The following is a 12,682-nucleotide window of genomic DNA, read 5'->3' as shown; positions in this document are numbered from 1 at the left end:
ATTCCTCATCCTGAGAATGTCAACAGCCTTCCTAGGGATGTTGAAAAGTCAATTCTAGGCCTGGTTGACTTCCTCCTAACCATGGTCTCCGAAGCCATGATCAGAAATAGGGGAGAAAGTTATGGGGACCAATCTTATTTCTGATGATGAGAGCTGGAACGACAGAAGAGAACAAGACAATTAATACTGCTCGTCTTTTTAAAAAGTTGACAAGAGAGCATCTAAACTTGCAATTAGGATTCTGGACACACTATCTTTATTGAAGGTTAAAAGTTACACTGTATAAATTATTCCTGCGTGTGCTTGCTGAAAGGATGCAGCCATTTAAACAAAACATTTTTCATGTTTTTCAAGTCTGTATTTGTCTCATAATTCTTGGACAGACTTAGAATACCAATGGACATCTTCCTGCAGTGGTGTCCTTGAGCATTATGTGTAAGCTTGGAGAAGGGGAGACCTGGGAGGCACTGCTGTCTCTGTCACTAACTGTGTGATCTTGGGAAAGTCGTTTCATCTGGTGGAGCCTCTGTTTCCACATTTGTTAAACTGAGAGCATAAAACTAACTCCTGGGGTTGTTTTTGTTGTTAGGGTTAAATAATAATGTATGTTTACTGTCGTGCTTGCCAAAAGATAGTAGATAGATACGTTTTAACATATAAAACTGAGCTTTTTTATTCATGTGAGGACACAGACATGAATGTGAGTCACTCTCTTAAAAATGTCTCCTATTTAACCAGCTTGCACTGCATCTTTAAGTCTCAGTTGCTACATCTGTAAAATGGGATATGGAGATGACAGTAATTGGGATTGTTATGAGAAAATATATTTTACAGGTTCTGTAATAATTTGATACTCCGAGTGCTATACCATTTGGTTTTTTGGTCCCTCGTACCTTATAAAATGAAAACATTTGACCAAAAATATAACTCCCAAATATTAGAACCCTGGCCATTCGTTACTCTGGGGCAGGTTTTTGAAGAGTACTGTGTTGACGGATAACATGCAAAATTTTTCTTCGATGGTTGAGCATTTGAAAAGCAGCAGGAGGGCTTGTTAAACATGCAGAATCGCTAGGCCCTGGCTGCGGAGATTTTGAAATGTATCCTGTAATCCACCGGGGTTCAGAAAAGCTGTGAACACTTATATTTGCCTTTCATTGGCTGCTGTCTAGCGGAGCTTGGAATTCCTTTTTCACCAGGTGCTGCTGATGGCGGCCAGCCTAAGGCCCACCCTTTGAGAAACGTGACCTGGGCCTTTAGCCTCTAGCGTGCAGCGTGCACAGCTGAGCATAGCTGGAAGACGTTGACAATTCTGTTTACAGTTTCATGGAGAGCAAGTGCGACTCCACTCCCAGTTGGTGTGCTGGAGGCTTCATCAGGTCTGCGTGTCGGGTTGTCACACGTCGCAGACTTAGAGAGCTACTCTAAAAGAAGAGTGGAGTGGGAGTTCTCAGGCAGAGGATCTGCCTCTGGTGCCTTCCCTCCTTTGCTTTAAGCGAGGCATGATTTTGGTGCCTGGTAAGTTGCTTACATAATCCAAAAACTATTTTTGCAAAATGGACAAGTGGGTTAGAAAATTCTAAATTCCCTACAGTGGAGGTGAATAAGGGTGATTCCAGCCGAGCAACAGAAAATGGCAGAACCGATGCTTCTGGCACAATGGAGGTCTTTGTTAGCCGTAAACAAAAAGCTAAGGCCATCTAATTAGCTCTAACAAGAAATCCCCCCAAATTAGAAATGATCATGAAGATGATAGGAAATACAGATTTACGTCCAGTGCAGTAAATGATGCAGCTGGTAAGCCTCATCTCTCAGCACGGATCTTTTTAGTTTGGTGCATCTTTTTAGAGATTAATGATGGTACGAAGCCATCAAAGTTAACATTTTAAAATGAATTGTTTATACATTTTTAAGGTTATGTGTTTTAAATTCTTTTAAAGGGAAACATTTATAAAAAGTTGCCTCATTTGATCATAATCTTTATAAGTCACAAATCCCAGTCCTCTGGCCACAGCAAAGATTTTTCTGTACCCTGACTTACTGCACTTTATTCTTTTCTGTCTGAGTAGTATGCCAAAAGTAAGTAATCATTCTGTGAAGCAGCAGGTCTTCAACCTCAAGAATAAGTAAACCATTTTGTGTGTGGGGAGGGTGGGTGTGGACATTAAAACATTAATTTTTAAAAAATATTTTATTTATTTATTTGACAGAGATCACAAGTAGGCAGAGAGGCAGGCAGAGAAAGGGGGGTTGGGAAGCAGGCTCCCTGCTGAGCAGAGAGCCGGATGCGGGGCTCGATCCCAGGACCCTGGGATCATGACCTGAGCCGAAGGCAGAGGCTTTAACTCACTGAGCCAGTTAGGCGCCCCAAAACACTAATGTTTTATAGGTAAAATCTTATGTTTTGCACCTGACCGAAAAAACCATCAATCCTCCAAGCGGTGTTTTTATGTTTTATATAACACATTGAAGACTGGCCCCTTTTCTTTTTTCTTTCTTTCTTTCTTTCTTTTTTTTTTTTTTTGCCTCTAATTACTGCACAGGAATTCTTTCACCATATGACTTACAAAACTGCAAACTTTTCATTGAATTTTTATCACCAAAGCATGAATAATGGATTTGGTTCTGAAATGTCACTGTGAACATCAAATGGTTTTACATAATGCGTTCTTGCTGGAGTTTCAAGAAGACAGCAATCCGGGAAGCAGCAGAGAGAAAAGTTTGAAAAGGAAACTAGTCATTTGATACAAACTTGTCATTTACCTAGGAGGCATAAAATAAGTAGCAGAAGAATAAGTGGAAAGACTGAGAAATGAAAGTTGTTGTTTTTTTTTAAACCATAAATAGGAAAAAAAAAGAAAAACAAGCAAAAGTAGTACACTTGCCACTGAGGACAAGTGGGGAAAAAGCCAGAAGGTAGCCAAAAACAAATGATCTGGGTCAGGAGGAAGGGAAATTAGAAAACTTCTAAGATTAGGAATTAAGTCTGAAACTGCAGTGAAATGATTTCACAATTTGGAACCATTGTAAATATATAATAAGTCTCAGGGTCTATTGGGAACATCTTTGGTGTTGTCTGATTGGGGATCTTGAAGTAGAAACGTGATGCTATTAAAATTCTAACTTTCAGTGCTTTATTAGTTTATGACAGCGCCCATCCTTCCAGTGTCCCTTTCTCTTGGGTTTTGGGATAAATCCAGCTGCATGAAGTGTTTAACCCTCTTATGGAATATGCTGTTACTTGTCTGCCAAACAAATGTTTTCCTGTTCTTCTTGCTGATAGAACACTCATTTTACTTTGCTCCAGGTAGAGTGTACTCTTCCAGGGTTTCTTGATAACAGGGAGGATGGGCCTCATCTCAGCCCCATGGAATTAAGCATGACTAGCTGAAAGCGGCCTTGGCAATCCCAATTCCTTTAGATAGTGATTGGTCAGGGGCAAGCATGTGTAGTAGTTTTCTATTGCTGATGTAACAAATTAGCACAGTTATTATTTCACGGTTTTGTAGGCCCTGAGTTTCAGTTGGTGTGCTTGGTTTTTTTGCTCTTTTATAAGGACAGAACGGCTGTCAGCTGGCTGGGCCCCTGACCAAGATACTGTGGGAAGGATCTGCTTCCAAGATAATACAGATTGTGGGCAGAATCCAGTTCCTTGTGGTTGTAGGACTGAGGTCCCCATTTCCTTGCTGGCCTGGCTGTCAGCTGGGGGATGCTTCTAGCTTCTAGAAGCCTCTCTCCAGACCCTGCACACAGACTCTTACCTCTCTGAGCCAGCAACAGTATGTCGAATCCTTTACACTTCCAGTCTTTTTGATTTCTTCTGCTCGATCTCTCTTGTTCTGGCCAGAGTAGATGTTCTGGTTTTTTGTTTGCTGGTTTTGTATTCGGACCTTGTTTGAAGCAGCCCACAAGCTGTATACCAGACTATGGATACTGGGAGGCCAGCTTCATTGTTCCTTTTCCTCCTTTAACAACCACCAAGACCAGTGTTCAGGTCTGATGGGAAAGGGAACCCAGAGGGTTGGATATTTTATTCTTAAGGAATTGCATGGTTATATTGGGCCCTTAGATATTTTATTTTGAGGTCTGCAAACTTCATTATTCCTGCATATTCACAGTTTCCAAAGGTTAGAGTGTGGATATCTTTGGGGGCCCATTATTCTGCTCCCTATAGTATGCAGTCCATGTATGATCAAAGAAACAAGGAGTCCATTGGGAACTTCATTTCCTGGATGAGAAGGCAGAGACTCTGCTCCTTTTTTCCAGCTAGAGACACTAGTATGGGGACAAGATATCTGAAGCAGCTGCAGCAGCCATCTTGTAACCAGGAGACATCAAGAATGAGGACAAAAAGTCAACGTACAAAGGGTGGTGGAGTGGGAGGAGTGGAAAGCACCTGGGTTCTTGATGACATTTTTTTTTTTAAAGATTTTATTTATTGATTTGACAGAGAGAGATCACAGGTAGACAGAGAGGCAGGCAGAGAGAGAGAGAGAGAGAGGGAAGCAGGCTCCCTGCTGAGCAGAGAGCCTGATGCGGGTTTCCATCCCAGGACCCTGAGATCATGACCTGAGCCTAAGGCAGCGGCTTAACCCACTGAGCCACCCAGGCGCCCCTCTTGATGACATTTTTGAACAGTAGAACCAATACCAATGATGGCTTTTGTCTGGATGGCTTGTCATAAAAAATCACTTTTTTTTAGAGCAGTCTGTCTAGTTTTCTGTCATTGGCAAGTAAAAGCAGTTCTGAATGATAGCTTGCTCCTAGCCTTGATTTCTGGAGCTCTACTGTAGGATAGACCTCTGCTTTTCTGTGCTTAAAATGTTGTATTGACTAATCTGATTAAATTCATTTATACTGTAATTCATAATAAACATCTTCACACCAATCTTAGCTTCACCTTGAGATTGTGCTCAGGATTACAGAGTCCAGGAAGGGGGTCCAGGGGTCAGAAAACTATAGCCCGTGAGCCAAATCCTGCTGGCATAAGCCAGGGGAGCTAAGGAAGGTTTTTAGATTCTCAAAGGGTTGTTTAAAAAACAAAAAACAAAAAACAAAAACAAACCAGAACAAAAAAAGGATATGTGATCAGAGACCATGTGTGACTACAAAGTAGAAAATATTTATTATCTGGTCCTTTATAGAAAAATCTTTCCAACCCCTGCACCCGTCATCCAGAGGACTGCTCCTACCAAAAAGCTGAGATGAATTTTACTAAGGAAAAAGTCATTCGGACAGTATTTAATTTTTTTTTTTTGAGAAATTATTATAGATCACCACGTAAAGCTTTTGGCACAGGTGAAGATGAATTCTACCTTCAAATTAAGTTTCTTTTCAGCTCAACGTTTATTAGATTTCTATTATTACAAGACTATAGAAGACCCTGGAATTACATAATGAATAAAACAGGGCCTTAATGTAGCTGAAAATCGCTTCAGGGAGTCATCTTCTCTGGGAGAAACGATCCATGCAGTATTCCAAGCAAAAGAGAAGGGCCTGTATAAAAAGGATTTCATGCAAAATTTGTATGTATCCACCTTTTTCTAAGTATTTGGAGGCAAGGATGGACAGTGTGTGGTTGGAATTATTGCCTGTAACCGAAGACGAGAAAGGTAGAAAAGGAATGAACAACCATTTAATAGATATTTTATACTAAGTAATTATTACATCAATCCCCAAAGGCAAGTGCTGTTCTGTAGTTTCTGCATCAGGTCATACCCCACTGCCCATATTGTTTTCACTAAACCAAACTGCCTCCCAAAGGGAAGTCACGGCTGAAGATAAAAGATTAGGGAATGATTCACAAATCCCTCAAACTCTGGGGCAGCAGATGGGGAAAGACCATAGAATAAGAGAAGAGGGTCAAAGAAAACCAGAAGGACTGCTTCTGTTTAACCGTGGAAAGGTGAAGGCAAGCTAGTGAAAAACTCTAAAAACAAGTGATCAGAATGTATAAAGAGAATTAAGATAACTAAGGTGGCTTCATGGAGGCTAAGAAATTCAAGTTTTAAAAGCTTTAGTACCTTCAAGCAGGGTGAATAAGAAGATGAAATAGTTGAATTTGGCCAAGAGGAGATACTTTATATTGTTGTCCAATTTGCTAGCCATTAGCCACATGCAGCTATCTAAATTTAATCAAAACCAAATAAAAATAAAAATTCAAAATTCCCTTCCTTCGTTGTACTGGCCACACTTGAAATACTCAAAAGCCACATATGGTCAGGGGGCTACCATACTGGACAACTAACACATTTCATCATCGTAGAAAGCTCCGGTGGAGTGTGTTTCTGAATGCATCTAGCTGTGCAGAAGAACACAATGGCGAGACTGAGCAGGTTTTCCCTTATACTCTCCCAGGTCGTTGGCGGTGTGTGTTTCGTCTAACCTCTCCCGCTTGCACTTGGCTCTTCACTGTTGCAGTTTAGCCTCAGCCTCATTCTCTCCTACTTGGGACTATTGCAATGACTGCCCGTCTGCCCCCAACTTCTGTCCTTGCCTCCTTCTAACCTGTTCTTCAGGGGCCAATTTTCCTAGGCCAGCCAGCCCCAGCTCTTACTGCCCATCCACTGTGACCGGGTACCCGCATGGGGGCCCTGCATGGATCGGCACTCCAGGAAGTGATGTCCTCCTCACTCCCCTTGCCTCCCCTGCACCCACACAGCTCACAAAACAATGCAGACAGAATGGTGACAGTACATTCACGTCCCACACAGTGACTTTAGAGCGAAAACAATGGCTAATCATCATCCTCTCCTGTGTCTTCTGGTCTGTTAACCAAATCTTTTTCCTTTCCGTCTGCCACTGCTGGGTCCTACTTAATAGTTTGTTACCTTGTATTTAAGCACCGCACCAGCCTGTTAGTCTTCTTACTTTCACTCTCCCCTCCCACCTTCCACCAGTAGCTAGGTCACATAGCAACATTTCCCCCAGGGCCCTCTCAGACCTACACAAGAGAATGGTTTCTTTAATTACAGAGAGTCCTCTGTGACTTGGGGCAGCCCATCTTTCCTGCATCCACCACCACCCCACCTCCCGCATCCTTGCACACATCATCCTGCCCCTGTGTGATCCCCCCCACTTCCCAGGCACACTCATGTATATTCCCTTTCCTTTCCTCTCTGTCGCCCGGGCGCGAGGTCACCTTTCAGAACCCCAGGGCCCTCTACCGTTCTCTAAGAAGATTCAGGAGGAAAGATGTACCAAGCTCAAGGAGGGGAGGCATCACTGTGCGACCAAGGGACACAACGGGCTTGACAGTGACCATGTGGGGAGTCACTAGAAGTTAGATGCACTCCCGGCCCTTACTATTCCCGCAAATAAATAACCAAGTCTTCAAGATAACGCAGAGTGGCTCACGGGCCTAAGCGAGGCTGCGCAAGAAGACGAGAGTCCAGGGCGGCGAAGGGGATTGTGGGAGCGCCCCCTCGTCGCCCCGCAGGCTCACGGGAAATGTAGTGCAGCTTCCTCCAACATGGCTGCGCCCAGGTGAGGCTGTGCGGGTACCCGCCGCTGCTTTGGGGGACAAACTGGTGAGCCTGGCGAAGGCGGGTTGTCGGCCTGGCGAGAGTCCAGCCTGAGCCGCGGCGGAGATTTGTGGCGGTTCACACTGGCAGGCGGCATGGCTGCAACCCCGCGTTCTCATGTCGGTCTCTCCCGGTTGGGCCTGAGGCCAGAGCGAGGGCAGGGATGGCTGGGGCGAGCACCTGGGCTGGTCCGTGGGCGGCGGGTCCTGTCGGTGTATGGGGAGCACTTGTGTGTGTTCGGTACGGATGCTCATGTGTGTGTGTCACTCTTCTGTTTCCTTTGGGGTTGGGGACGGGCGATCGCCGCCTGGGGAGGGTTAGTCTGGCGCTGCCCGGGCTTGTCTGACCTGTGCCCATGCAGCGAGGGAAAGGCGCTGCTGGTGGTCTGCGGGGTCGCACGGCTGAATGTTGCTGTGCTAGCGTTTGAGTACTCCCTGAGGCCCTTTGGCCCCTAGGAGTGTCAGGCTGTGGTTTCAGTTGATTTTATTTCACAGATATTTACTGAGTACCTACTGTAATGCCAGGCACTCAAGTCTCTGACCTCAAGCCGACGACAGTTTTCTGAGCGAGCCCAACACACAAATGGGTAATTTTAATACAGTCTGAAAACAGCAGAGGTAGAGGCACACACCAAGTATTAGTGAAAACATCGATGTGGGTCATTAAGCTCAGAGTTCTGAAGAAGTGGTTTAGGAGATAAGGCAAGGTTGTTTAAGTTTAGTAAGTGCAGGCTTACTCAGTAAACGTTTATTGGGTGACTATTTGTTGCTAGATCCTGTTCTAGGTGCTGAATGCTCCAGGGTGAATAAGACAGACAAAAATCTCTACTTTCACATAGTATATATTTTTGTAAGTTAGAGAAGAAAGAGAGACATCAAATTAATGAGGACATAAGAAAATGTAGAGTAGGTATCCTTCAAAGAATTAAAACAGGCTGATATGACAGGTGATGGGGTCAATTTTTTTTAACCATTTAAAAATTTTAATTTTCTTTTTTAGTAGGCAATGCAGTTTGAATAGCTACTAAATTCAAATTTATCTACAGGCACAGGAATATTTTCCTATGCTGCATCAGTTCATTATGGACACTTTGGTGTTCAAGGAGGTCAGGATCACACTAGTTTGCCCTTGGGGCAATATCCAATAGGATATGTTGGGGTTAAACTTACTAGCAGAGTCTGTGTAATCTCTAATATCTTGTTCTCCCACAGAGAGTGCGCTTAGATCGTTTTTGATTAGACTGGACTCAGTATGGTGAATGCTCTCTAGTGAACAGTGACCTCACTCCCGTAACATCCCATAACACTCCCACAGTATGGCAAGGAACACCCAAACCTTTGTGCAATAGTAGAGATTTCTTGGTCAGGGAAGTCACCTTGTTAGAAAGGGGGCACCTCCAGAACTCAGCAGCTGGTATCAGCCTATTCCTTGTGTTGAGGTGACTCAGACCCACTGGGCCTGTACATTGCCAAGTCACAGGCATGGGGAACGAATGAACCTTCGGGGCTATCTGGATTTGTCTTCGAAAAGGAAGAAGGGAAAAAAACAAAACACACTATCATTTGAATTAATAGGATTGTTTTTCACTCAGTATTTCTGATTGAGTTCAGAGTTGCAACTTTTTAAAAAATTTTAAAGTATTTTCTAATGCTAATTGTTTGAACTCAAGTAAAACATTTTAAAATTATAAAAGAAAAGGAAGAAGGTAGAGAAGATGACAGAATGTGATCATGAGGCTCCATCTGCTGGTATGAGGCTCTTACTGTCATACTTTTTAAAAAGATGTTCAGCATCTTTTTCTTATCTCTTCTACTTTGCCGTCTTGGCTCCTGTGACATATTAAAAGAAGAATTCTTGTGTATTTATCCCTTGTTTTTCATTTCACACTGCAAAGATGCCATTCCAAAGATGATGATCTTGAATGGCAGTAAGATAGTTCCTTTGAGGGCCTTCAGCTTTTCTTTATCTCCTTAAACCATTCTGATCCCACTCTTCTGGAAGTTATCAACAAGTAATTAATAGTTATATTTAATTCTTTTAACAAATTTATGAGCTAGTGTCAGAAATTAACACAGCCAGACATGAATGTAGTGAAAACAGATTTTATTTAGGAACTACTGACAGTAGGGGAAAGAGCTGAGCTCCCTTCCAGTTTGTGAGAAACGATTTGGGTGTTTTAAAGGTAGAATGGGGTGAGAGGTAGAGCAGGGGTTCCACAGAGTCAGAGAAGTGAAAAACCACAAGGGGTTGGTCATTGCAAATGCAATTAGGCCAGCAGTGTTTGCTAGCTAGCAGTTAAAAATAGGATTCTGTCCTGCCACAGAGACTGGGAAACAGAGGCCCTATCCTTCCTGATGATTACATTTCAAAGGGATGGCTCTCAGGTCCTTGAGAAAGATACTTCTTTTTTTCTTTTTCTTTTTTAAGATTTATTTATTCATTTGAGAGAGAGAGAGAGTGCAAGTGCGTTGACTTGGGGGGGGGGTGGTCAGAGCAAGAGGGAGAATCTCAAGCAGACTCCATGCTTAGCGTGAAGCCCAGTGTAGGGCTCGATCCTGTGACCCCAAGATCATGACCTGAGCTGAAATCAAGAGTTGGTTGCCTGACTGGGCCACCCAGGTGCTCTGAGAGATACTTTTGAGTTGCAAGAGATACATATTCACAATTGTAATCACCTTTTAATAAATGGTCTAAGAAGGGGAGATCAAGGGCCTATTGGCAGGTGTTGCTAGAACAAATAGTAAAATTTCCTGCAGCATTTTTAGTTTTCTCAGGCAGGCATTGTGATGGGGAAGCTGGGGTCTTCCTGGGATATGGCATTTTGCGGCTAGAAGCCGTGATCCAGTTTGGTCTAGTTTTTTAGTGCAGGGTTTAGGAGGAGTTATGTGCCAAGAGCAGGCACCATTAGCCCAGTTTCACAGGTGAGGAAACCCAAGCACAGAAAGAAAGAACTCGCACAGGATGGTACAGCTAGTAAGTGGTAGAGCTGAGATTTGAATGTAGAACACTGTTATTATACTGTCTCGCAGCACTCATGGAGACCCTGGGGAAATGGTGACAGTTATGGCGTGATCTTTGTCCTCAAAGAGCTCATAGTCCAATGGAAGGGGCCAAACACTAGAACAAATAGTTATAATCAGTGCAGTGTCAAAAATATCCCTTTGGGGTGCCTGGGTGGCTCAGTGGGTTAAAGCCTCTGCCTTGGGCTCAGGTCACGACCTCAGGGTCCTGGGATCAAGCCCCCACATCGGGCTTTCTGCTCTGCGGGGAGCCTGCTTCCTCCCCTCTCTCTGCCTGCCTCTCTGCCTACTTGTGTTCTCTCTGTCAGAGAGAAAAAAAATATCCCTTCAACTGTCTTCCTCCTGTCTAATGGCACGGAAAGCTTTCTAACCTGATTTCTCCTTTTAGCCAGCCACCTCTTGCTGTCACCAGCCAGCCAGACACTGCAACTGTGTATCTCACCAGGGCCTCAACCCTGTTACAGCCTCAGTCCTACTCATTCTGACTTCCCTTCCTCCTCACCGTCTCTCTTCCTGACCCTCTTCTGACTCTCCAGTTTGAGAATGAAGTTGCTGGTCTCTCAGTCACTCGGGCTCTGCCCTGTTCGGAAGTGATCTGTGTCTCCTCTTTCCCTCACATCTCTGTAGTCACCAAGTCCTACGGAAGGTACTAGAACTTTTCTTTTGTCCTGCCCCGGTCTCTCTCTTTTGCTCGGTTGCTGCAGGCCCGCCTGCCTCTCGCTTCCCTGCGGAGGCCGGTAGGGAGGGCCGCTCTGCCCGCACGGACCCTGCGGGTTAGTTCCTGTCGCTCCTGTGGCTGTCCTTCCAGACGACTCAGCATTTTCTCTCTAGACATAAAGATTCGTAATGAGAGTTTTGGCTGTTTATGGGCTGTTTTGGAATACATTTTATTTAACTTTCTTTATTTTGTTTGCTAACTTTGAAGACTTTCAAGTGGGTGCGGAGTGGGATCGGCGGATCAGCCAGCGGTCTCTGCTCTAAACAACGAGCGCCTACCTGTCCCTGTCTCGGCCAGATGCTGCCATTTCTGTTTTTAGCTCCTGCTCTTCATTGCCTCGCTGGATACCTCCCTTCCAGATGACTCCGTGTTCCTCTTGCCCTTCTGTGCTCAGCTCAAGTCAACTTCTGTTTTGAAGTTCTCCCGGATTTTTCCTGTTAACAGCGATCTTATTTTTTTTCTAATTCATGTCACATCGGAAGACTCTGCAGTTAACACTTAATTGTGTCAAGACACGTTATTCTTTCACTGTTTCGTGTTTGTCTGCTTTCCTCAACTAATTTTTAAGCTTGTTGAAGGCATGACCTGTGTATTGTAGTTGTAGGCTGCGGAGTGCTGAGACAGTAAATAGGCACGTGTGTATCTGCCCATTATCACGCATTTATCTTTTCAGCACATTTTTATCGAGCACCTACTATGTCTGACTTTCCTGCTGTCTTGGAGTTTACATCCTGATGGGGAGATTAAGCTATGAAACAAATCATCACAAATTGTGCTAAATTCTGTGACTGAAATAAATAGGTAACGGCATGATGTAGGGTGTTGATTTGGATAGTGTGAAGGCCTTTGTGGGAAAGGGCTCCGTAACTACTTGCTGACTTATATATTTTAGTAGAAGGAAAGCACAGTCCTCTGGGGTTCTTATATCTGTATTTGAAAATTATGGATATAAATATACATAATATGTACAGCTTAAAAAATATAAAAAAACCCTAAATTACCATATGGCTTAAGAAATACCTTTGATGCTTTTGTATGTCTCTTTTGTATCACATTCCTCTCCTCCCGCCAGAAACAACTTCCGTTGTGAACCTCCACGTGAATCAAATTCTGCTGAATTCCGTGTTTATTATTTCTTTGCATGTTGCTATATGTGTATTTTTAAACAATATATGGCTTACTTTTGGGTTTTGAACTTTACGTAAATAGAACATACCATATATTCTGTAAATTTTTTGTTTCCTTTTTTCTTCCTCTTTCTTCCTTTCCTAACCTTATGTTTGTAGAATTTGTCTGCGGCACATTTTACCTAGGACTTCACAAGCGAGGGGATATGTCACCTGTGGGTAATGTGGTGCCATTACTAGAGCTAAAGCATTGGAACATTTTGTAGAACGCTCAGAGGTGCTCTTGCTTCTTTG

General features: G+C 43.5%; 1 protein-coding gene, 1 long non-coding RNA gene and 1 other non-coding gene across 4 annotated transcripts in view; 1 reads left to right on the top strand and 2 right to left on the bottom strand.

Annotated features, from left to right (window-relative positions):
• Positions 1–3,889: 3,889 nt before the first annotated feature.
• On the bottom strand, positions 3,890–4,022 carry LOC116855619. Its single transcript, XR_004380401.1, has one exon. It is a non-coding gene; the product is annotated as a small nucleolar RNA SNORA61 (small nucleolar RNA).
• Positions 4,023–5,327: 1,305 nt separating this feature from the next.
• On the bottom strand, positions 5,328–6,888 carry LOC116855538. The gene is made up of 2 exons (XR_004380376.1): positions 6,831–6,888; positions 5,328–5,496 (listed from the first exon to the last, which is right to left on the bottom strand). It is a non-coding gene; the product is annotated as an uncharacterized LOC116855538 (long non-coding RNA).
• Positions 6,889–7,364: 476 nt separating this feature from the next.
• The window catches only part of ALKBH8 (alkB homolog 8, tRNA methyltransferase), a 54,211-nt gene continuing 48,893 nt past the window's right edge, over positions 7,365–12,682 (top strand). For both annotated transcript variants that reach the window (XM_032838355.1, XM_032838353.1), the window contains exon 1: positions 7,365–7,485. In XM_032838355.1, the coding sequence (XP_032694246.1) occupies positions 7,472–7,485 (14 nt within the window). In that variant the 5' untranslated portion in view covers positions 7,365–7,471. The remainder of the gene's footprint in view (positions 7,486–12,682) is intronic.

This window comes from Lontra canadensis, unplaced genomic scaffold (genome assembly GCF_010015895.1).
Source record: "Lontra canadensis isolate GAN:19392208 unplaced genomic scaffold, GSC_riverotter_1.0 scaffold104, whole genome shotgun sequence".
Lineage (NCBI taxonomy): Eukaryota > Metazoa > Chordata > Mammalia > Carnivora > Mustelidae > Lontra > Lontra canadensis.
The sequence above is the reverse complement of the archived record's forward strand: the minus strand, read 5'-3'. Positions and strand labels throughout refer to the sequence as shown.